General features: G+C 42.4%; 1 protein-coding gene across 7 annotated transcripts in view; it reads left to right on the plus strand.

The window, feature by feature from the left end:
- LOC116318379 (cAMP-specific 3',5'-cyclic phosphodiesterase 4D-like) overlaps positions 1 to 26,695 on the plus strand; it is a 104,375-nt gene that overhangs the window by 54,772 nt on the left and 22,908 nt on the right. Inside the window, exon 1 of one of the 7 annotated variants that reach the window (XM_039598796.1) lies at positions 6,799 to 7,434. The exons of 5 other annotated variants lie outside the window; for them this stretch is intronic. In XM_039598796.1, coding sequence (XP_039454730.1) covers positions 7,358 to 7,434 — 77 coding nt within the window. In that variant the 5' untranslated portion in view covers positions 6,799 to 7,357. Of the gene's footprint in view, positions 1 to 6,798; positions 7,435 to 13,726; positions 14,247 to 26,695 lie in introns of those variants that run through there. One more of the 7 variants, XM_031737368.2, reaches the window with a different exon arrangement.

Here is a 26,695-nt window from a genome sequence, read left to right on the forward strand (position 1 = left end):
TTTTCTCCCCATTGACTCATAATGGCAACTGTATGACTGAGTCGGCCCATGCTGTCTACAGGTTTTTAAATTACCTTTCAGCCGAACCTTCACTTAGTCACAACTGTATCAGTAGACTGTGTTGGCAAATGATGTGGGCCATTTCCAGGGTTAAGAGGATCAAAGTGAATTGGGGTTTGCATTATGTTGCTTTAAAGAAAATGGCAAATGAATGATCCAGAGCTCAGTAGCTACAACTCAAAACCCTGTAGAATAAACTGACATTTCATAATGCTGAGTTTGTGCATGTGTGTGTCTATTCATGTGCATTTGTGTGCTTGTGTTTGTGCGTGGGTGCCACCTGCTGGTCATTTTTAACAGCACTCCATACAACAGCTGTGTTTTTGTTCATGAGCTCATTGCAGTGACCTCTTGCAGCCCCTCCTGAGTTAAATCAGTACTTTGGCAGGCAGCCCCTCAAACTCAAGAGCCCTTCTCTGTCCTTACTTTAATGCATCATTAAAATGGATGCAGAGGCAAAGAGACATTATGGCAGTGGGCATAATTATGGCTGGATGTTTTTTGGCGGGGGGGATTTTTGGTGAAGGTATTATTCCCATTTAGATGCATTATGGTGCAATCACAAAAACAGTAACTGTAGGTTTGAGTATTACTCACATACTGTAACTCCAGCCCTCGTGGCACCGTAGCTTAAATAGCTCAAAGGTTTGCTGTCATAGTCACTCCATCTGTGCAGGTCTCATGTTTTTATGATGAAACAGATGAAAAGAAAGAAAGAAAAACGCTATCCACAAAACCCCAGAAACTAATAGTGTTGCATAAAGACTTTGTGATTCCACTATTTGATTGACAAGCAATCTGTGGTGATTACAGTGCAGAAGCAGTGCAGCACTCAACACTTTACACTTGAATAGAGAATGAAACATACACATTTTGCTTAATTTGAACTGTTTAACTACTGGGTGAAGCTCCTAATAATATTTGAGATTCGGCATGCGATTTGCAAATCCCTTTTCTTGATCTATTTTTTAATTTGTGGGCTGTAAATCTAGAAAGACGTGTACTGATCAGTGATAAATATGGCAATGATCCCTGATTATCTGAATGTGAAACTGTCCTTTAGATGTTTAACAGATTGGGACCGAGTATTAACTTAAGCACGATTAAGGCACATGCAGCATGTATTTACGGGATGCTTGTTATCGAGGGGAATGTTTAGGCACAAGCAGTACAGTTCAGTTTTGTTTTGGGCAGCGGAGGGTTGGGTCACTGGCTGTCTAGGGGTCAGAGATGAAACTCGAGCTGATCTCTGTTTTTCCATCACCCCACCCCAGTGGGAAACGCCACTCAGGCAAGATACCAGTAAAGGTTTAAGTGACATTTCCAGGATTCTCGTTATCTTTTATCTCAAGCAGGCTCTGCTTTTAGACACAGTGTCGCCCCCACCCACCCCCACTACCCCCACTACCCCACTACCCCACCCCAGTGACCAGCATAGTGAAAATCTACCCAGACTGTGGCCTCTTGACACTGCACAGCTCTGGCATGTGTCTACACAGTCAGAGCTGTAATCACTGTCTAATGTTTCTGTACTGATGAGTTGAGGAAGGAAGCCGACGTAAAACAGTTCACTCCTCTCTGAAGTGTGCGCCGGACGCAGCTAGTTCACCCGAGGTACGAGCTAACAACGTTATAATTCAGGCCTGGCCATATTTAGGCAGAGCTCAGTGCTATGTAAACAGAGCTTACTGCCGAGGGGAGGGTACACTCCTGCACTCGTGTCCATGTCCATCAACAGGGCTTTTAGGTGGCTCCGTAGAGAAAAGCCATGAAGCTGTAGCGCAAAAGTGGCTGTGAAGAACTTAGAGCCTCGTGCGAGCTGCTCCGAATGTGAGCTGCATCATCGCAAGACGAGCTTGAGAGCTGTTTACCTAATTCACTTGATAAATGCTGCTGTGCTGAGATGGATGACTTGGACTCCCTGTCAGGGGTTAGAAGGTCGCACCAGAGAGCAGCGTAAGAAGAACATTTTGTTAAACTCCTACACGACAGCATGAGTGAAGCCCTATTGGAAAGCTCAGGGGAGGCTGGCTCCTTCCCACTCAGCAGTCCTCAACCCATCAAGCTGAAGCCGCAGTCACCATCCGGCTCGCCTTATGGATCTCCCAGGATGTCCCCCGGTGACTCTCCTCGGAACTCCCCCCGCCACTCGCCGTTGCTGTTCCGCAAGCTCCTCATGAACCGTAACATTGCCCTGCAGCGCCGCTTCACCTTGGCGTACACACCCAGGTAGAGTCAATGACATGGATCTAAGTACTGTCGTTAGCTTATGTGGAAAGTCGTGTGTAAGGGGTGGCTCAGGAGGTAGAATAGGTTGTCTACTAATCGATCCCTGGCCGCTTCAATCTGATACTGAAGCCCGGGTTGCTCCTGATGCGGTCATCGAAGTGTGGCTGTTAGGTAGAAAGCACTAAGACATAGTGGGGTGAAGGAGACATGTTGTATAAGTTCTTTATAGGTACAACTTTCAGCTGTACATTGATAAGATAATCAGAAGGTTGGGATTCAGAGGTCATCTTCTCTGAACTCTGCTGAACTATAGGCCCACTGTTTGTTCAGCAGCTCTGAGGTAACGTTGCAGAGCCTGCTTTTTCACGTCATCACGGTATGTGTCATGGGTTGGCAGCAGCAAAAAAGCCTCATTGTCTGATAAGAAGGTAACTGTGGGAAATCACAGTTTTGTTGACGTCGGGACCGGTGTCATCTCAAAGGACCTTATTGTTATGGCGATGAAAGAGAGGGTCTTGTTTCGTGCCCAAGGTGTTCAGCCATCCCGGTGAAGCCAAAGATGAGAAAGGTTCCTATACCACCAGATGTGGGGTTTCTGTGTAGCAGAGACAAAGCTAAAGTCTGGAGGGATTCGGGGTGGCTCACCACAGTAAACACAAGGATGACGCTTACTGCTGCACCATCACTTCGTCAGTCCTCGTGACTGAAAACAGGCAGCCTGTGTCCTGCTTTTTGTTTTTACGTCAGAAAAGATGGAGCTGAGTAAATCTTGTTCAAGCTATGACGGAGCCTAAATGTTCAACGTTTGATGGATGAAACTGTTTAAATAACAGAGTGATCTATGAAGGCATTTGCTGATTTTTTTTCCAAAGAGAACCTCACTATGGTAGTGTAAGAAAAACAATAGCAGCAGTGCTGGGTAGTGACGTATTTAGATTTTCCACGGACGTAATCGTGACCAGTAGGTCAATTGAGGAAACTCTGAGAAAGCTGTGAAAATTACCCTAGAGTCTAAAGCCCTCATTTTTCTCTCATGTATGTAAACACTCCAGAAAAAAACTATTTTCGGGTCACGGAGATGCAAGTTTACAAGCGTAGAAGTGTTTGTTAGCATTAAAATCAGTTATATGTAGTAAATAACTGATGTTTTTATCATTTTGTAGAGCAGTCACAGTGTTGGACGATGAGCTGAGTTTTAACAGGGGATGATCATTTTATACGGCTTTCTTAACAGGGTTGCCTCTGCTGTCACCACCTTCATGTGGCTGCAGGCTGTTTGCAGCAATATTGGTGGTTTCTTCTTGTGGTTTTCATTTTCACCCTTGTTATTGTCAATTTTGCACACAAACGGCATCAGAGCTGCCTGGAGATGACCACAGATCCCATACACACCTTTCTTAATTCTTTAAATGGTGATAAATGCTGTCTTATGCTTGAGTTTAAAGCATAGCATCAAAAAAAGCTGCAATTCACACCCAAATATTTAAATTTGTAAAATATGCCATTGTTAAAGATGAATTTCCCAAAGATAATGTGTTGCGTAATGATCCCACGTTAGCGGTAAGATGTCAGATTATATAAAACAACTAACCTTTAAGTTGTCATGGTACTAAAAATTATGATCATGCTCTCAATAAATACACATTTCACCAATCAGTTTAATTATAGAGGCTGCGAATTGATGTCATACTGAAAAGAAAGCTCCCACACACAGTCACGAACCATTTAGTCGAAAGTTAAACTGTCTTTCATCAGATAAACATGAAACCTGGGTGCTTTTGCCCCCCCGCGGCCCTTCCTGCTCTCCAAACCCCCTGACTGTTTGCCTGCCTGGCAGCCTGCCTGTAACTATGTAGAGGAAGCGGCCTGTAAACACGTTGCGTGTACTTACGTCATCAGTCGTGACATTTTACTGATGTCATTCTGATGCCTGCCCGTGTAATGTTTAAACACCCCATTGTTTTAAACTGTGAGCCTCCCCGCCACCCCACCCTGTCAGGTGTGCGAGTCTCAGTGCCGGCATGAATAAAATATAAACCACACTGAGCAGAAACTAAAACCCAAACAAGACTGCAAAAGAAGGATGAGGACAAAAGTGCAGCTTAAAGCCGTTTAAAATTCAGAGTTTTTCAATCAATTCCTTCTAATTAAAATGCTTTGGAGGATGTGGTGAGTTTAATTTTTTGTCTAACCTTTTCCTTATCATTTTTTTTGACAGATTAAAGGAAAGGGAGTTACAAGAAATAAGGATAACAAGAGTCACAGCAGGGTGGTTGTAATGACAAAAATAAGCCCACAGGCAATAAGGAAGACGACCTTTAATGCTTATTTAAATGTTTAACAGAAGAAAAAATAACATTAAGGACAGATATTCATTAGTATTATAAAGCCCATGCACTGTCAGGTGAGAGCAGCACCTTTCAGAAGGATTTAAATGAGCCGGGACCATTTTTACTGTTTCTTTGTCTTCATTACATCCTGTTTGGTTTATTTGGTCTGTTTTAACTTATGAGCCTCTTTACATACATGTGCTCACCACAAGATAAATGATCTATCAGCACAACGCCCTATTTTAGTTTGCAGTTCATGTAGTGCTTAGGGAAGTGGTTGTGGTGTCTTTGGTTGTTGCCGTGCAACAAGTGTCTGTCAGTCTGAAAGTGAATTGGCATGTCAGTATCTGCATGGGTTTTGTCCTCACTGCTCTCAAAGGCCAGTCCCCTCTGCTGTTAGCAGTGTGGAAATAAAGCCAGGAACATGTGACATATGCATTCATATATCTTATATAGTTACACTGGCGTGCAGTTTATATCACTTATCACTGCTATTACGCAGTTCAGTTAGTCAGAAAACACACAACTGATGTTCAAAATTTTAGCCTGTTTCGCAATGACTGCAAAAGTGATGAAAAGGATCCCGCAATCTGCATGTAAGATGTGCAACAAATTGCCCTGATCAATAACTTAAATTTTTTATGTGACTCCATCAGTCTCTCAGATCACTGTGGAGGAACTGTGGCCTGCTCTTTTTTATACCCTGGCGTCAGTTATCTTTAAGGTCCTGCCACACCATTTCAGTCAGCTTGCGTTCTGGACCAGGCCATCGCAGCACCTTCTTTTCTTTTTCAGCCATTCTGTTGTAAATTTGATGCTTTGCTTAGGATCATTGTCCATTGCGTGACGCAGGTTCGCCCAGCTTTAGCTGACAGATGGCCTCGTATTTGACTCTAGAATACCTTTGCTATACAGGAGAGTTCATCGTCAACTCAATGACTGCAATGTGTTCAGACCCTGTGGCTATAAAAGCAGCCTAAATCGTCACCCCTCCACCACCGTGCTTGACAGCTTTCTCCAAAGACTGCTCCAGAAGTCTTGTGGTTTGTTCAGAGGCCATTGTGAAAACCAAAGCTGTGCTGCCATGTTCTTTCTCCTGGCAACCTTTCCAAATAAGCCATACTTCATTTAGTCCACTCATTTTCTAATAGTGCTAATATGCTACCTGAGACCTACAGAGTCTGAGATTGTACAAGTCTTCTGTCTGATTACATTGTGCAGTCTGACCTTGGGGTAAATTTGCTGGGAAATCCACTCCTGCAAAAACGTTTGTGTTTTTGACATCTTGACCCAGCATCGCTTACGATCAGTTGAGTTTGTTTAGCAGCACCTGTTGAATCACGAGTTGTACTCACTTTCCACAGCACTGCAAAGACTGAATTTCTCTATTTTTTCATTCCATAAATTAAGCAATTGATTGATTGAGCAAAAATAATAACCTGCAGACAAATCTGTTAGTTGCAGCCCTTTTTTGATTGTCTTTGAATCTGAAACTTGCCGGTGATAAAAACTGTACGAGTTGAAACTCAGGGCTTTCTCCCTATGGTTAGTTTATCCGAGTTTTTTGCCGTAAATCCTAACATGTGTTTTGTCAGGCCCACCCAACCCCTGTTGCCACCCTGCCCAGCACCAACTCTAACAATAACCTCTATAATTATGTAGCTGCAGGGCAACAGAAGGAGGGTATTGGGTCAGGCAGCATGTTGATCTCACGTGTCAACGAAGGCTGCGTCAAGCTAGCTCTGCCAGACATACAAAAACACCCGCCAGCCACACAGTCGAGTCAGAGCTCCCTTTAACAAGTTGGGACACACCGAAATGCTGTGCAGCCCTGTAACTCTCTAAATGTGAGAGCATTTTCTGTCTTTGAGGTTTTTCTTTGGAAAGCTGCAAGTGTGGCTCGAAATGCAACCAGTTTGTAACTTGAACATCTTGACATTGGATATCCTGTACTAGACAGACTCTGGAGCTCATGGTGGTCTGTCCTCAGCTCCCACAGCGACCTCGGGGGATTCCTGCAGCGTTCGCACTGCCAAAGGAAGAGGTCAAACCCTCACTGACGCTACCCTGCAGTGTCACTGCTCTCAGAAGTGGCTCAACCCTTCCCCTTTCCTGCGAACAGTGAGTGAGTGCCTGACAGAGAAGTAGAGAAACAAAGATACTTTCAAAATTTTCAGACTTCTCTACAGGTCGCCTGTATTCTCTCTGTTTTGGAGTTGAACTACTGAAAACCCTTTCAGGAATGCTGTCAGTGTCATGTCTAGGATTAGTTTGGGTATTTACAACAACAAATCAATGAGAATGGACAGACAACTGTGGGAAATCCTTCAATTCAGTTGAGTCTACAGTTACAACAGCTGCATGTGTGCTTCTTGCTTTTGGAGACTAATTGAATATCACACTCCTGTCTGCCTTGTTGGGGCTTGCCTAAAACCTCGGCGCAGGAACTCTGCAGCATTCCATGATTTCTCTTCCTGCATCCCGAGGAACAGAAGATTGGGCAGATCTGCTCTCTATCTGATCCTTTCCATTTTCTTTTTGCCTCTCACCTGGAATCTTCATGAGTTATGGTTTATCGGCGTGCAAAACCTCATGGAGCCTATCCAGATACTCCCGGAGGTTTACGGGAGAAAAATAACTAAACTGTGAAGAACTGTTGTAAGAGGCTCAGATCAGATGTGCAGTTTATTTTCATTACAGCCCAAAGTGTCTCATATGAGTCAGGCGCTCGAGGGACAATGAACAAAGACCTCCGATTGACAAGGAAAGGAGGGCTGACTGGTTTTGGACACGGTCGGAGACACTCGTGCTTGGGGTATGTTCCTAAACTCTGCATCCTGCATCTCCTCAGCGCTCGTATTCATGAGAGGGAGTGTTCAGATAAGCTCCTCAGCGAGATTGGCTCAGAGATCTAAACTTGTAGTGTCACTGCGACAGTAAGAAACATGGAAAATAGACTGTAGATAATCATTTTTTTAAACAAACACACGTGTCCTAGACAAGGCTGTTGTTGATAAAGTAGGCACTCTGGCATGAGAGCTCACTTTTTTTTTAAACAGCAGCAGAGAGCTGGCATGTAGCAGCTGATAAATATTCAAATGATTATACAATTTTGGGAACTGGAACTTACATTTCATAGTACCAATTTCTTGGACAATGCCAATGCATTTTTTACAAAGTTAAACTTGTGTTTTGGTGTTTTTTAAAATGCAATTATTTTGTATTTGCTTGCATTAAAACCAGCAGCTTTCAAGAGGAAGCAAGTTGCGTTTGTGGCAAGTTCCAGCCGACAGACTTCCTGTTTCTGTTGCAAGTCACGCACATTTTATTGCACGATGACCCGACACAAATGTCCCTGACTGAACACAGACGAGTGTTTTATCATCTGCAGATGAAGCGGCTCAAACAGTCGAATGAGTGCGTGCGCTCCAGTTCATGAATAACAAACTTTTCTGACTGATGTTTCTGAGCAGGAGGCAGATGTTTTGGACAGATGTGGCGTTAGTTGTTGCTGACATCACAATGAGGAGCTGACTTTGATGATAATCCCTCACTGGCTTCTGTGCGTCTGCACATGTCTCTTAAGTTATAAGCAAGTTTTCTGCACATGTTTGCACTGCACACACGCTTTCTGTAGATCCTATTGTGCTGTGTTTGTGTGTATTCAAACTCGATTGCTCATGCCTGTTTTTGCGCTCCCTGCTGGTAAACTGAGGTGAAATCTGAGGGCTGAAGGTTTCTTCTCTTCTGTCGTCCACACCACATCTCAGCAAAGCCACACCTTTACCTCCGTGACCATGATCTGCGAACTAGGAGTATTAATCCAATTAAATCCTCCTAAACATCTTTACATTTAATGTTACTCCCAGAATTACTTTTAGTGGATTTGTCGGGGTTCCTTATTTTAGAATTATGGCTGTTGTCACATAACTCAGTTTTATTAATACCATAATAAGAGAAAATCTTTTTTAAGCAAATAGTTTCAGCTTCAAAGCTCTAAGTTGTGTGAAATGCTTTAATTTTTGTGTTTTTAAGGTCAGGGATATTGGAATATTTACTACTTCGTGATTTGGCAGGTTGACAGAGAATATCAGTAACCAGTTACCCATTAGACCCAATTTGTAACGAGTAAACTAATATTAGGACTGACTTTTGACCCAGTGTTGCCACAGTTGAGTCTAAGCAGGGCAGGAGAGATGTGGGGTGGGGGCTTGAGGCCACAATAACACACCAGACCCCCAAAATAAACCCCCCGAGCCTAAATTTGTTCGCCCAGCCCCACCAGAGGCTGGCAGCACATAACACGTGAATGTGACACGTGTTTGTCGTTCCTTGCGTGCACACAGCCATAGCCACCAGTCACAAAATCCATACTGATTTTTCCACCAAACAGTGTTTGAGGTCATCTTGGGTCGGCAGACTGGGCTACAGGCCGTGCATTAAATCAGTTCTTGAAGTAGAGATGTGATATTTTTTTAGAGTTTATTCCTGGATTATTGCTGATGATAGGCTCTTGTCCAGAGTTTTGTTTTGTTTTTTAATAATTCACTTTTCACATCACGTACTGTCGATGTTTACCCCGCTATCCATCAGTACAAAGAAACTGTAGCTGTCACGATCCTGACTCTTTAAAATGATTGCAATTTCTACCCTCATTTGTGCTAATGAGTGCAGAGATCTGTTGCATTGTTTATATGATTGTGTGTGTGTGTGTGTGTGTGTGTGTGTGTGTGTGTGTGTGTGTGTGTGTGTGTGTGTGTGTGTGTGTGTGTGTGTGTGCGTTGTTTTCCTCCATTTAGTTTACAGGCAAACAGCAACCTCTGCTGGGCTGTCAGCTTAACTCAGTCACAACTGTGGCTTTACAAAACTCTCCTGTTTGCACGATGTCTACATTTCTTGATTCATATTCATTCATCATCTTATTAACTCGTGTTGGACAAGTAAACATAAATGTAAAAAAACTGATGATAAGAGTTGTTGGTATAGATAAGACTGTTGTGTGTGTTATGGGAGATGCAGGACCTGAGTCCAGTGTGTGAACTGCTGAATATGCATGTAGCCAAAGATAGTAGTAATAGGTCTAAAAGAATTCTAAGGCTCCATTATAAATGATGTGGTATGAATGCATTAGTAGAAAATAGTATTTTAAAGTTTGTGCGTGCACATCACTGTGTCACCACGGATTTCTGCACAAGGTGGCGCAAGAATCTCTGCACTGCTGTCAGAAATGGATGCTTGTTGGCAAACCATTCATGTCTTTAACTGTAGAATAGACTCTCCCTGCTTTCCGATGCAGAGTGCACTAAAAGATCCTTAAAGGAGGAGTTAAACAAATCTTCATTGTACCAAAAAGTTCCACCAACACTTTCTCACACTTTCAGACACACACGCTCATGACACTCCTCCCTCACAGCTCATTCTCATTAGCAGAGGTAATGTCATAGGAGCCAGCAGCCAGCTGGGCCGTGGAAGTCATTTGGCCGGTTGGATTTGGTTACACAGCGGCCTCACAAACACCTCATTCTCAGCAAATCTCCACGCTGGCATCTGTTTAGAGGTCCAACACAGGAACATTTCACAAGGACAGATGCCAGCATTGGAGGGGAGCAACAACAGGAGTTTTCATTTAGTTTAACTACAAATATTTAAATATGATACCAGAAATCACAGCATGCGGAACAAAATAAGTTTATTCTGTCTTTCCAGATATTAAAAATGGCCTTTAAGACAGAGCGCTGGAAAAATGCAGGAGTAGGGAGGAGTGAATTGTACCTCTGTGCTTTAGTTTTTCACCTTTTTGAAAATATTCTGCATTCTAGTAATGTCACGTTAGCTCTGTGAGGCCTTCCTTTTCAATTTAATCAACTCAACAAAATTATAAACTGGGAATCTGCATTCCGAGATAAACTGGAATATGGGAAAATTAACAAGAAGCAATTGTGAAAATAAGACTTCCCAGAAAACACCAGGCACTCACTGACGTCTGATGCCAAAAAGTGTAACATGATTATTAGCCAGACGCCCAGAGGAGCTGCTGCTGTTCCAGTTAGACCGTCCTTTAGAAACCAGGAAATATTGATCATTATTGTTGTGGACTAAGCAGATGGATTAGTCTTTGTTTTGCCAAACGCAACATCTGAACATCTGAATTTGATGGTGTGTGTGTGTGTGTGTGTGTGTGTGTGTGTGTGTGTGTGTGTGTGTGTGTGTGTGTGTGTGTGTGTGTACTGATCAGGCATAACATCATGACCATTGACGAGTGAACTGAAAAACACTGATTATCTCTTCATCGTGGCACCTGTTATTGGGTGGGACATTTTAGGGAGCAGTGAGCAGTGAGTTGATGTGTTAGAAGCAGGAAACACTGGCAGACGTAGGGATGACAGTAAAGGCCAAACTGTCATGGTTAGACGACTGGATCAGATCATCTCCAAAAACTGCAGCTCTTGTGGGGTGTTCCAGATCTGGAGTGGTCAGTATCTGTCAAAAGTGGTCCAAGGAAGGAACAGCCATGAACCAGCAACAGGATCATGGGTGGCCAAAGCTCAGTGTTTCATGTGGGGGGCGAAGGCTAGCCCGTGTGGTCTGATCTAACAGATGAGCTACTGTAGCTCAAATTGCAGAAAAATTAAATGCTGGTTCTGATAGAACGGTGTCAACAAGCACGTTCCCTGTATCTCAATCCAGTCGAGCGTCTGTGAGATGTGCTGGACAAACAAGTCCGATCCATGGCCTCACCTCGCAACTTACAGGACTTAAAGGATCTGCTGCTAACTTCTTGGTGCCAGATACCACAGCACACCCGTAAGGGGCCGTGCTTTGATGGGTCAGGGCTGTTTTGGCAGCAAAATATTTGGCAGGTGGTCATAATGTTAGGCCTGATTGATGTATGGTTCTTGGGCTTCTTGGAAAACCTTATGCCAGATGGCTGGAAGGGAATTCAGTCTTAATGTGTTTTATGGGTTTGCAGGAGGCTTGCTTGTAGGGATGTTTTATGTCTTTATTGACAGTGACAGTTTAGAGTGCGCTACTCGGTCTGCATTTACAGGAGAAAACCAAACGTGCTCTTGATTGTTTGATTCCAATAAAACTGTTGCCAGTTATTGTGTTTGCAATTATAATTTCCACAATGAATGACGGCTGACCAGTTCGATTTATTTATTTTTAGTTTGCTTTATTCACGTGAATGGAATCACTGACTTAGGTGCAGGGAAAGTTTGCATCTGGCTATAACTGTGAGACAAATAAAGACTGAAAGTGTCAATTCCCCTTGCAGGAAAGTCACCAGAAGATCTGTAGGGTTCCCCATGGTCTTTTTTATGAATGAGGGTAATGCAACAGATTAATTTAACACTATTTTTATAAGTGTGTTGACGTCATTATTAGACTGCTCTGGTTTAGAGGGACCAGCGTCTGACCCAGTTCTGCTGGGAGGCTAGAAGGAGGTCAGTTATGATTACAGTCACACAGGATACAGCATAATGGTATAATAACCTGGTAAAAAATGTGGTTCTTATGTGTCCACGGACATGTTCCTGATCACCTTGAATTATTATGTTTTTCATAGATTTGAGCAGCCCATCCGGCAGCGTTGTCCCAGACAGAGACAGGTGGTGTTTGGAAGGTTTCTTAGACCCATTATTTACACTGGAGTAGCACAGAAACTGCAAGCTTACCTGCCATGAATAATGAGCTTTTCTTTTTGTTTTAATCTTCACTGATTAAAAAAAATTTGTTGCTGAAGTTAAAGATGATTGCTGTGCTATTAAAGTGCAGTTTTGTGGGGACAGCAGCCATTGAGAAATAGCTCCGCACAGAAAGCCTTCGTCATAACTAGCCACTTAAAAGTTCAGAGATCAGGGTGAAACATCTGCGTCCCCCCTTTGTGACTACGTCACAACATCTGGCTGCATCATTAGCCAACCATTTTTTTTAAAAACGGGTTGACATTTAAATCCCCCTCTGCTCCACCTCCTCTCCCGTGTGCCTGCCAACACGTCTGACCCAGGCTCCTGCCCACTGTCTCAAAAGACAAATATTTGCCTGCAGTGTCGACAGCAGCAGGCCAGCCAGTTGGTGAGATCACCGAGTCCAGGAAGTCCACCGCTCTGTGTCGTGAGACTGACTGGTGCTGGTGTGCTAGAGTTGCTGCAGGCTGAAGTATTTTACTAAAGGGGGAATATCTAATTACACCTGCTCCTGAATGCATATGAGATACTTTGTTTTCATTTTAAATTATTCAAAATAACATATTTACCAAAACTGACGTGAATCCCTGACACACTGCTGTTTGAATGTTGCTCCTCAGATGTGACTAAGCGAGTTTGCTCGTTTTTCTTTTGAAAATACTTTAAAAGTACTTCATACTTTCCCACACGAGTCTGCCCATCATGTCGTCAGAGTGTCCATCGTTCCTGTTGCACGTAGATGTAGTTTTCTAAATTTGGCTCAAATGATCACTTGGACTCGAGGAACTGACTAGATGTTCTCCTTAAAGGCCAAAGGTTATTGTGACCTCACAATAGCAATAATTGGAAAATTCATACAGTAAGTAGGGGGAATTTTCTCATGAGTATCTAGTGTAACTAATGAAGTGATGACATTTTTGAGGTGTGAGGCAGGAATGCTTCACAGACCTCGGCTTTGTGACTCATGTGTGTTTGTTGATCCTGCAAATAAGTAAGATGGGAGACACACCTCTTCTTTTACGCACACGCATACTGCTCATACAGTACACATACGTACATGTCTTTGTGCCAGCATTCATTTACATAACACTTTCCCTCCCTCCCTAACAATCAAACTAAGCTCGCAACCCTGCCCTAAACCAAAACTGAAGTCTTTAAAGGGGTCTTAAAAGGTGAAAGCTGCCTCACAGTTCTCCCTGAAACTCAAACTGATCCTCGCTAAGATATATGGCAGAAGTATATCCACATGCACACGATGCAGTTACTCCAACCGAAAGCAAACACGCCCCTATCAGTCTCCCTCTCTAACCCACACATACTGTACATGCGCATGTACATAGTTCATGTCTTTTTTAAAGCCTCAGTAGTCCATGTGCCTGGAAGGAGGGGACAGAGTGAGACAGAGGGAGGGAGAAAGGAGCGTGTCTCCAGAGGGAGGGAGAGTTCAGCTCTGAACTCCTCAACGTGGATTAGAAAGAAGCCTCCTCACGCTCTGCTCTTGTTTAGCTTTTCTGTGTTTCACCGCATGAAACAGCGGCATGACGCTGAGGAAATGACTCTTTAAAACCCACACTGCTTTGATCCCTTTTCCTTTCTTCGCCCTCTCCTCACGCCGGACTGGAGTCATGTCGCCAAAACACACCGAGGAGGGCTTTCCTCCATCTGCCCGCGTGTCAGTGGAAACCCGGTGCGGCGTGAAGGGAGAGGAGAGAGCACGCGGGAGCCGAGGAGCAGAGGAGCGCCCGGAGGAGGAGGAAAAGGATAATTAGTGGAGAACAAAAGCAGCTGAGAGACAAACTGTAGACATGAGTTTACCGACTAACTGTGTGTATCTGACCCCCTCAGTCCAGGATCGCTACTTCAAAATGCGGAACGGGAATATCTGCGGGTCGCCATGTGCCGTCAACCGTCCCATCGACATCGTTCAAAAGCGCAGGCGGTAGGCCAGATGTGGTTTCAATCCAGATGTTGTTGTTGCACAACCCTGAGCACACTGCTGTCTGAACCTTTTTTTTTTATAAGAAAGCTTGTCAGTTCTTTCACACAATGTAAAGTTCTTTTATGTTAACATATTAACTTAAAATAACTAAAGTTAGGGGTTTAACTGTAACTTGGCCCCCAGAACATAATGAAGAACTGGAGCATCTTTTTAACCTAAAATAGCATTAATGCATCATGTTATTTTATGTGTATTTATGTCTATTTAGGTTAGAGAGATTAGAATGAAATTCAAAGCAGTGTATCCTCCAGTATGTGGCATTTATAGAGACCTTGCTTTCGTGTTTTCTTTAGGTCTTCATATCATCAAGCTGCACTCTCAGTACTTGTGTTAGTTTCACTTTAAAGCAACATACAATGAATACTTTGATATTATTATTTACATCAACGCCAAGCCCCTGATGTTCACATTGTGCACAAATGTTCTTTATCTCCCAGAATCTCCCAAATCATTTTATTCCAGGACATTAACGGAATAGAGAGTGACATGTGCATATGAGTGGAAAATATGCAATCACACCGTGGCTTTTAGCTCACAATGACAAAGTCATCAGAGTTTTTCTCTGCTGTTTGCAATTCTAATGGTGAGTCAGATGGACTGATGAGATCTTTGGAATTTATGAATCAGTTTCTTGCGAATCGGTGCGTGTGTGTGTTTGTCTTATACAGTCGTCATTTATACATGAGTTTCAGCTTAACCCGCTGCTTGACCACCTCAGCTCTTTTCCTCTGATACTTTAAATACTGACTGTTTAGAGTATGATAATCGTCCATATTTGTAGTGATTTTACAGAACAGAGAAGTTTTTTTAAGATGATTGAAGAAGGAACAGCTGACGCCTGAATGTGCAGAATCTGGATGGATGGATGTAGAAGTTGTAGAGAAATATACAGAAATATGTAACTACATCTCTATATGACATTTAAAAAAACCTGTATAGTTGACACATCCTCATGTGTTACAACGTGTATGAGTATACCTGAAAGTGTCCGCTGCCTTAAGAGCCACAGAAGGAAATATGACTAATTCTGCAGCTGACCTTCCAGAAAAGTAATGACGACATAAGCCGTGTTTGACAGGGAGGGGGATCAAAGTGATTTTATAATGTCAACCCACCAATAAAAACAAAAAACCTTCAAAGGCAGATACCTAATGAATGCCGAGCTGGACGTATTTATAGGCCTGATGGATGAACCGCATAAAGGAGAGCTCACCGTGGAGTGTAATCTGCCAAATCTGTTTAACAGGGAAACCTACTACTTCCACCATCATCGAGGTAGTACTTTTACAGAGAGGCTTCAGAGAGTGCAAATATTTAGCTTTTGCCTTTAGGGTTATGATTAAGGGGGAGTTGGCTGAGAGTGGAAAAGCGTCAGTGACGATGTATCACTCACCTCCCTTCTAATTATGTCCTGATTTATTTTATTTTTTTCCCCACCGACACTGACGCTGCACAGCGACTCATAGCACCGCGTTACGTCTTGTCTTTTCTTGTTCTGACCTGCACTGTACACATACTATTAATACTCTATTTAGTACTTGAGTGTAATATACATACTACTATATAGTAGTATACTTGGACCCGGAACAACATTTTAGTTATTGATTAATATTTAATAAAATATTTGTCTGATTAATTGTTTAGTTTACAAATTTTGTTTCTATAGACTAATGACTATGATGCGATAATTTTTCAGTTCAAAAATAGTCCACATGCAACTGACTTTTTTTTATTATTTGTGGCCTCTTTTCAGTTTCTCCAGTGTAAAGATTTGCTGTTTTTGGCAGCCTGAATATCTTTTTGTTTTGGGCTTGAATATTTTCTCAGTGTCTCTGCTTCTGTTCTTCAACCATAGCATGTTTGCAAGGTTGTCTGTAAGAACTGAGCAGGCATAGTACAATTTTTTAAGTGTATCGTGTGGCAGTGGCAATTGTATTTATATAGCACATTTCATTACATGCAAACTAAATGAGGAGAGCAGTAAAAACACCTTTACAGTTCCTAAAAGGAAACAAAATATAATACTAATAATAAACAAAAGAAAAAGCTCCTATTTACTGTAGCGCTGCGTAGATAAAAATAGATTTTTATTATGCTTTTGATGCACAGTTTAATTGATCAGCTGTTCCAAAGAACAGGACCACGGTGACTAAAAGCACCTTCAGCTCACTTAGATCTGATTCTGGGAACAGTTCAAAGATCTGCACCCAATGACCTGAGAGGGCTGACCGGACTGTGAACAGTAAGCAAGCAGGAGGTGTACTGAGGGGCCAAACCACTGAGAGATAAAAGTATTTTAATTGTAATTGTGCATTGAACTGGGAGCCAGTGAAGTGCCTTCAATACTGAGGTTCAAACCAAGCCCCCGTTTGTCACTGACAATTTAAATTCCAATAGTTTGTTTTTTTTTTTAATGAAGGAGACTGTAAGGCCTGTGGTGGCAAAAAGGAAAACAGACATCATGACTTCTTTCTTACTATTAGATTGCAGCCTCGTCAAAGTAAGCATTCTGACCAATTTGGTCATTTTCAGTCATTTATTTAAATTAAATTTTTAAAAAAGCAAGCTACATCTTACATTATGTTGTAGCTGTAATCAGAATATAATTAAAATATATATAAAAAATCAAAATCTTGGAAATCTTGCTAGATGTTATATTATCTTGATTTGATCATAAATGTATATTTTAACCCTTTAAAGCCAAGAATATCATATTTGGTACATGTGCTTTTTGTGAGTTTTTGAGACTTCTACATCATCAGCGTGACTTTTTTTTACCCTTAAAACTGATATAAATTGCATGACAAATTTTTAATGACTAAATTGCAAAATTATGGCTAATGTAGCAAATGTTTGTACAAATTAAAACTGCAGATTGAGCAGATTAAGATTTGCTATGTGTGTATATATATATATATATATATGTATATCTATCTATCTATCATCTATCTATCATCTATCTATCTATATATATTCTCTAAAGATTTGAGAAAAGGTTAAAAACTACATAACTATAATGTCATATTTCTAAAAACTAGCAATATTTTTGTAATTATATATGTATATACATATATTTATATAATAATTATTTAATAGATATGTTATTTTTTTTACATATAAATAGATGTAATAGGTTTTTTTTTTTGTTTTTCAGTGAGTTTCAGTGTGATCTCTGTTGAAGGTGAGAGCAGACAGGTTTCAGTGGATAGACTCAGAGGTGTTTGCATGAAGGTGACAGTCATGGTGAAATGGACACACTTTATAGTGCTGCCTCACAAAGTCACATCCATACTACAATGCCGACTGTTGCATTGCACTGAAGACGGGTTCCCGTGTTGTTGTAAAATGCCAGCCCACTGTGTTACGTTTCTGAATATGAGCATCTACTATCAGATTCATGTGCAGATGTTCCAGAAAATCAAATGCCAAACCACTAACCTCATAGGCAGTCATTTGTAAGTAGTAAAACTGAGCTGATATCTTTTTATTGTGTCCTAGCTGCAGGTGGTAAGAGTTGAAAAAAGTACTCTTATTAGATTCACACATTAAACATATTTATCTACTTAAACATGATGACCAATTAGCTCATTAAAAAAAAAGATTTTATCAACATCCGTCATCTGATTTATATCTTTTTTATTCACAAAAAAAAAAATAATCAATATCAGACGTGGAATCAAACAGCAGCATCGTCTCAGAAAAGGTGTCGTGTGACTTTTCGTGCTTTCTGCGTGTCCCCTCCCAGTAGTTCAGCAATGAGAGCTGACCTTTAGTGGCGTTGCAGCAGCTTGGCCGGCGCCATGGGCCCCAGGCCATGTCAACACACGGCGACGTGATGCACAACTCGTTCCCCGTGTGGTCACAGGTCACCGTGAGCTGCCAGGATGTATTCCCACATAATGTAAACAGAGAGTAACGTTAGCTGTTGCAGTTGTGGAGTCGTGCTCACTGTGAGAATGAGTCAGCAGTGAGTATCAGCCGACAGTATCAGTGCTCTCATTATGCCCCTGCAGCTGCTTTAGCTTTACTCACCTGCACCACCTCCATCTTTGTAACTTATGCTTGTCACAGGCATATCTCAGCCCGTGTTTGCCATATCACACTGATATGTATATCTGCTCTGCTGGCTCTATTTTTGCAGGGTTTTTTTAACTGCATGGATTTGGTGGGTTTTACAAATCTTAACAATAGCAACAACTCTTCCAACAAGTGTAACGTGGCTTATATTGTTCTGGTTAAGTTCAATCCTCTGAGGACCTGGGTGTGCTACAAAGCAGAGCCAGCTTTCCACTTAGATGGAGGTGGCAAGAAAGCTGAATAATTTGTTTTTTTTTAAAAAAGTCACTTACTTTCCAAAGGCTGGTTACGAGTTTTTACCTGAGCTTTCAGGCCTTTTTGAAGCTCTCCAGTTTATTGTAAGTATGTAACTAAGTTAGATATTGTACTGGAACTTTGGTCTTGTGATAATAGTTGGTTGGCAAACATGGCCTATCTATAGGTAAGGTTTTCAGTCGACCCTATAAATGTTTATCCGCACTGACATTTGACCCCCTCTCGGTTGGTGCTTTAGTCTTCTGATCTTGTGTCTGAATTCACTCAATAGCTTTTCGTATGTGACACAACGATGATGCCATACATCTTTACAACTTCTCCTCTCCGATTGGTTCTTGTCTTACATAGAGGTTTATTTAGCACCTTCAAGACAAATTTCACGGGCTCCATCATTAATCTCCCATTTTTTGACAAAGGATGTGCCCTGATGTGAGGACTGGAAATATTGACGTGACAATGGCTGCTCCCTGGACATGATCCCAAATCATTTCCAGTTCACAGATGATGGCTCAGCTCGCTGAACCGCGGGACGCCTCGACTCAGAGTCCCCAGAGTCGCTCCTCTCCGTTCCTACAACAAACACGTGTCGGCAGAAATCCCACCGCGTCCGCAAGCTCGGCCAGCTGGTTTCTCTTTAGCGTGTTTCATAGCATCCTTTGTGTTTGGTGGAAAAACAAAACTGCAGTGAGCGGAGCGTTGGGCTGGGAATAATTGCAGGCCTGCATGCTGGTCGATCGGCATTGCAGCGACAGCTATGAAACCACAACTGACGTCAGCAGTCAAGTGTAACTGTGTTTCTGTGACTGCGTGTGTGTGTGTGTGTGTGTACTCGTGTTGAATATCACTACTAGAATAGTGGACTGAGTGTTATCCTGACATCTGTGTGATTCCAGGAATGATGATCGACTCAGGGCCAGGCAAACACTCAACAAAGAGGCGCTGTCCAATTGTTTTCTCGCAGTAGACAATAGTTTGGTTGACCGGACTTTTAACGAATGAGGAATTAAGGCATCCACATGCAGCCTGCTTCTGCTCAGTTTGTCACAGGTGAACTTCATCACCTACATAGACTTGAGGGCTCCGCCTACACAGCGGGAGGCCAGGTAGGGAAAGCCCGGGGATCGCACTTGGGTTGGCTTGAGAGGTAAAAATAAATAATATTCCAGCTATATGAAAAAAGATGACGCGACTTTTTTTGGAAGTGGAGTTGCGAGACAACTGGAACAATAAGGTAAAGAAAGAAATACTAACATAGAGGAAAAGTGACTCAGTCTGCTTGTCTCTTGTTTTTTGCTTTGTGGAAGTTTAACAAACACGTTGAGTATGTAGGGGAACGGATATCATCTAGGACCGCATTTGTGCCAAAGATATGCATGTAAAATATGAGTAAAATATGGGAATATAAGACTTTCTGTCTACCAACACCAGTGCCTGAACTTAGGGTCCCTGTTAAGCCTAAGAAATAAACTAATCCGTGTGCTTGAATGCACTGGGATCATTTAATGTAAAACTACAACAGGCCTGGATTGTGAGTCTGTAGCCCTCAGTGATGGTAACAGACATGGCGTTAACATGAACAGGTGATGTTGTGACTGGCACCTCATACACTTGGAAAGGTCAGTATCTTGCCTGTTCCACTTGAGTATATTGCATGAGTGCATGTCTCATCAATAAATACATAGTAAGTAGATTTTACTCTCTTTTTATTTGTCCTTTTAATGCATTACTACAGTATGTAGTATTCATGGCTGTTACATTTATTAAGTGTGATTTTCCATCCTTACGGGAAACAAAGAGTTAGAAAAAACACTGTCTCCATCTTGTTGTGTCCTGCTGATCAGCGATGTGATTGGCTGCTCCTGGGCTGCCCTTGGCTAATTAGAGGAGGAAGTTGCATACTCCTGCCTCACCACTGGACTCAATCACTGTATACTGAAAGGCGCCAATTAGTGGCGTACGAACTTGATTAGAGGGGCACCCAGCACGGCCTGTTGCTGGGCAAAGACGATGTGCGTGCGTGCGCAGGTGCGGGTGCGTGTCTGTTCGTGCCCCGAACCGGCCTGTCCGGTTGCGCACCAGTGTGATTTAAGGCTGTTCGATTTTCAGGTCGATGCTGGAGCCAAATCTGGATCTCTACCGCTGGGCTGTAATCACACACTGCCTTCGCGTGTGTGTGTGTGCGTGTGCATGGTGCTCTGGGTTGTTCTGGCCTAGTGTGTTACCCACCTAACCAGTTTCTAATGATGTTAATGCCGATCAGCCACTGTATGGATTTCAGCCTGGCTGGATGGACAGAGATAATCACTGCACATAGACCTCCATGATCAATACCCGTCCGGAGGAGCGAATCAACCTTTGAGGCACCCTGAACTCCAAAATTTTAACCACTTCAGCTCCACACCAGTAAAAAGTCTGTAAAAAAGCCAAATTTCTTACTGTTACGTTAGACGGCACACACTCTTGCAAAATTATCTTTAATTAAAATGAGGTTAAAGTGTTTAGAGTTTCAGCTTCTCAAATGTGGATGGAAGGGTGTGATCCTAGGACAAGAAAATAATACTAGTTCTTATTCTAATTGTCTGATTGGAGTGTTTTACGTCAGTATGTGTGCATTATGTTTATGTTATGAGATGATTCATGTGTGTGAGATGTGTTGCAGTAGTGCTTAATAGCTGCACCGTTGTACTGGCTGCAAACAGATTTCACAAAACGTTGTGTCACACTTTTTTCTTTTTGTTTTAGATTTATGCACACAGCCCCAGACACCAATTTTTCTCTCGCTTTCTTCCTTCTTTTGTCTCTCGTGACAGCAATTAAAACAGAGCTCTACTGTTTTCAGAGACAAGAGTCCTTCCTCTGCCTGTAGGTCAGAGGTGACACAGAAAAATAATAAATACAGCAGCTGGTTTGACTCTCGGCAACCTTCTCCTCCCCTTGGCTATATTTAGAGAGACACGAGCTGCTCTGAGATCAGATGTTGATGTTGGACGCAGAGTGCGTGCTCTGTTTGGACAGCGATCTGCAGTGGCTGGCTGGTCAGGTGAATGGAAAGAGCAACTGGCTCTTAAGGAAGGTGCGGCTCCAGTGCAGTTTTATAAAAGAGAGGAGCTGATAGATTTGTTAGGGTTGTTAGGGTTTCCACTGATGGTACAATATGCTTGCGGCAAAGTGTAAAGTGATATTTTACTGTACAGCGTGTGACCAGAATGAATAGAAGACAAATTCCACTCATTAAATTTACCTTTTCTGCTCTCTGGAAACTGTGAGCTGGCAGTGCTGTAACTGATTGCAGTTTGGGGTTTCAGTTTAGCTCCAGGATGCTTAATCAGAACACCACATTTATTTATTCAGTGCATTTACTGTTAGAAACGACAGAAATTTGGGGGTTTGGAAAGCTTAATTTGATTTATACACCATCATTAATGTTAATACATTCTGGTTATGTTCTGTATGTAAGTTGTAAACACTGTGCATGCTGAGGCAAATCATATAGAGAGCTGAGAGTGAAAAGTGTCCATTCAGCGACCACTCTAAACCTGCTGCTAGCTCCACACACTGATTAACTCTTTTGGACTGTTCCCCTGTGGGAGATGAGCCTGAGGCTTATTGCGTGGTGATATTTCTATTTCATTTGTTATTGTCAGAATAAATGGAGATCATTTCCAAGATCACCTTGCGCGATCCTGCGACTCTCGCAGGATTGCTACTCCCTCGTAAGATAATGAAGGGCTAAGAAAAGCATCAGTGATATCACAAACAACTGGAAGATATCTAGTGTGTTGTGTGTTGCCCGTGTGTGGCTAAGGTATTTTTCTTTCCAGAAAGAAAACCACATTTTTATCAACACAGAAAAGGATGTTCAGCTCCCTAATGTAGAGCAGCATGTTTATCATTAACTCACTAGAATTCACAGTTGGTGCGGGAGAAGAGTTTGAACACAGGGGCCTCCTTTCTTTTTGCAATGCTCAAATCTGGGTTTGCACAAATACCTTCACTACTTGTTCTTCCCCTGCCCTGCCCTGCCTTGCTGTCGTGATGACGTTCGCACACGCACAGAGCGTGCAAACTGCACAGAGTGACAGTGAGAGGAAAGATCTGTGGCAGGCTGCTGGACGAAGGGAAGCAGGCTGTTTTTCTGCTGCGTTCAGATCAAATATACAATAGGCTTGAGGTGTAAAGCAAGCAAACCCTCTTTACTCCCTGGACTGTCACACAGGTCTTTCCTTTCTTAGTGACATAATGCTACAAGAAGACACATACATACTTAATGCTAATCTGAGCCTTGGAGAAAACTCTGTGTCACTATTTGCTAAGACTAAGACTCAGTGGTATAAAATATTCCCTGGTCTGTTTTCCTCCTCTTCCCCTCACCTCTTGCCTCCTTCCTGGTGTGATGTTTGAGGCCCCTTGGCCAATTCCCACGCTACAAGGAAAGAAAACAGGAGGGAGGGTGTGTGTGCATGTGTGTGTTTTGACCTCCAACCCCCGGCTCTGTGTCATTCACCCATCAAATAACATCTGGACTCTGGTCACTCTCACACACACAACAGAATGTTTTCTGAAATCCCTCAGCCTTGTTTCCCATGAGCACATCACAAGCAACAACAACAACAAACGGACAGTAACTGGAATCAGTTCTGCATCTCATTTCATGGCGTACGGACACATTTTAAACTTTTTGCTCAGGTAAAGACTCTGTCAGATTAATTTGAGGTCCACTTATACAGAGTATATCTCTACTTAGACTCAAACGTTGCTCCAAGATTAAGGAAACAAATGCACTAAATTATTTTTAAACAATTTAAAACCAAAATATTTACTTTAGAATTAAAAAACTCAGCAAATCCTCACAACTGGGAAAAATGAATCTGAAAATGCCTGGCATAGCTGCAGTTTTCTAGCAATAGAATAACTGATCATAAAACCAGAAAAGCAGTTCTTTTTAATTTAGTTTACAGACAAAAGATTTTTCCCCCCTCTTTGATATAGTGATAAGGGGAAAAAATAAACATCCTGGGAACAAAAGCAGAGCTTAGGATGTGGGTGTCAAGGGATGTGTTTGTGTGTGAGAAAAGTTCAGTCAAAAACACAGTTAAGGACAGAAAAGGGAGCCGTAATGTACGTCAGAGAAAGGAAGAACAATGTTCGAGTCAGGGGACAGACCAAGGTCAGCGTGTTATGTACGCTGTAACTGAACAAGACGCCAGTGTGCCTGGCTGAATGTCTGCCTGTCATTCTGTTTAAAGGGTGGATGCCCATTCAGTTGTTAACAGTAGCTGTGGTGCAGTGAAAAAGGGGACACTTTCTACATTTTCTGCATTTTTACAAATACGTCATTTATTTATAATATTAACAAATTCTACTATTCACCTTAAAAAACTTAAAAACACTTCCAGGACTGAGCCGTTTAACTTAACTCTAACATCCATCTGTCTGCTTCCTCGGGAGTAAATGGTAAATGGTAAATGGCCTGTATTTATATAGCGCTTTGACTATCACAGCTGTCATAGGGCAAAGGTCACAAGTCTAACACAGCTCAGCGTAACAGCACATTTAAGTGCGTTTAAGGTGTATCATGGTCAAATCTGGTGAATACCACTCTGCTTTACTGGTGATGGAAGGAAGTATAATCACACTGTATTAAAACTGTGTTACAGAAGACACAGAAAGTGCCAGATTACTGTGAGTCGGGTCTATCTATCCATTTTCTTTCCTGTTTTTCCAATTCAGGGAAGCAAGAAGTGGCTGGAGCCTATTCCAGGTGTCATAGGGAGAGCGGTTCTGAACAGGGCGCCAGTCTCTTGTGTGGAGAGTGTTTTACAAAATTCTGATAGATCCAGATGCATTGTAGCTGGATCAGGATGCAAGAGATGAGATATGAGTTGAGCATTAGGATTATTTTATTTTAAACCATAGCTTGTCTGCTGTGCATACCACAAAAGCAATGGCCATTGCAGTACCTCTCGTTCCTCAGTAGTGGGAGTTGTCTCACTATCAGCAGCCTTCTGAAGTGAGCTGCAGCTGCTGAACAACTTTGTATAGATCTTTTGTATTATGTTTTTATTTTATGCCACATGAAAGTTCTCTTTCACAATTGTGCCATTGATTTGTCATATTTTAGGTCTTGCTGTGCAGCTTTCCTCATATAAATTAAGTCCACTTTAAGGAGTTAGTGTTTGTTAAAAAACGTCTGTATCTAGCCTTTGTCATTTGACCCTAAACATTATGGAAAATATGATGTGAACACAGATAAACATGTCATTTTCTTGTAAATTTCAGCAGAAATATTGAATTGCATGAAATTCTAAATATGGGATCCTCTGGTCTGGTTTAAAAGTAAAAAAACTATGCAGAGACAGACTCTTGCTCATAATGAAATTCAGCAACAGTTTAAACATGCTACGAATTGCCGTGTCACCTGCACGATGTCCTTGAGAAATGTGCTTCAATGCCATCGTACTTGCTCACACCAATATCTGAAAAGAAAATACAGACTGTACGATTGGAAGGAAAAGAGCTGTATGGCTACTAGGCTTCACCTAGTAGAATTTAAAATATCATCCTTCATAAATATATTCATGCGGACGGGTGAAATCATCTGCACCCTGCACTGGGATGAAGGGGTGGGGGGAGCATCTACGTAAGCGCCATCACAAGTCTCCCAGTTCCCCTATTTCCTGTCAGCCAGGTCTATTTTTAGCTTCTGACGTCACTGGTCTCCTCTGATGGAGCCTCGTCACGGCCGATTACACCGAGCCAGGGGTGGAGGAGGTGTGGAGTGGGGCTGAACAAGGTGTAGTGGTGGGGTGGCATCATTGAGGTAAGCCCTGCTGCTGCATATCACCCCCACAACCCACCCTCAGGGAAGTTGCACCAATCAGATGCGAGGTGCTGAGCACATCACTGTGCTGGATACAGCCCTCCTCATCACCACCCCCACCTCCCCCAACCCCTCCTAATCTCGCTGTATCTCGCTGTTTCTATGAACTGGGCCCATTTCATTCAGCATCGATTGCTTAATGGCCATCTTTGATTTATCACGCAGTATTATTGCTGGGGTGCCGAAGGCAGGCTGCACTAAAAATAGACACAGGAGCAAGCTTCCATTGCTCGACTGGTGCACTGTTTTCAGCTATTATGAAAGGGGGAGTTTGCATGAATGAGAATGCATCTAATTGATAAAGCCAGTCTGTTAATCGTACCCATGCGGCGGCCGCATAATGGAGCTCTGAGGTCTCAGTCAGGTGAATTCCTTAGAAGGAAAGAGGTTTAGCCGAGAGGACGCTGGCTCACGGTGAGCTTCAAATAGTGCAGAGATCAGCAGAAGAAGATGAATTTCCGAGCTGATAAGCTTTGACCCCCCCAGACAACACTCAAAGTCGAGTTCTCCTCCACTTCCTCTCTGCTCACGACGGTTGTAGCGTCGCGCTGGCTCGTGCTTGGACAGCGTGTTATGAAAAGTGTGGTTTGGTTCAAAAGCACTAGGAGGGAAAGGGAATTTACTGCCATAGTGAAACCTGCAATTGAGAAGAATTCAATCTGATCATTTGTAGCTGGGCTGCTATTTGCTGACAGAAGCTTTTCTGGAATTGACACAATCCCATTTATTTCATGCCAATAAAAAAAATCAAAATTTTCCAAATATGGAAAAAAAAAAGCTGTGTGGTTATTTTCAGCAACTGTTTGTTGAGCACTTGGGGGCATATTTCGATGTCGCTGCTATGACGGGCAAGAGCGCGAGTGGCGGGGCGGGTTATTGGTTGTCGTTGCACTGAGGCAACGTGCCAGTGTTGACGTCAAACAGAGATGGTGAAGGGGAAAGATGTGCGTGAGTGTGTGCTAGATTGTGAAAGCAGTAATCACAAGGTCACCTGTTTAAACTCAGAGGAGACAATCTATCTGAATACCTTTTTTCCCATTGTGCTGCCAACAAAAGTGGCATCCTGTGCTTTGTATTACTGTAATTTTCAGGTAGTCCGCGTGAACCCCGTTCTTGTGTCACTTTATAATTGTAGCTCCTGTGTGTCTGCTGTCAGAGATTCCATTATGATGATTTG

This window comes from Oreochromis aureus, linkage group 15 (genome assembly GCF_013358895.1).
Source record: "Oreochromis aureus strain Israel breed Guangdong linkage group 15, ZZ_aureus, whole genome shotgun sequence".
Classification (NCBI taxonomy): Eukaryota; Metazoa; Chordata; class Actinopteri; order Cichliformes; family Cichlidae; genus Oreochromis; species Oreochromis aureus.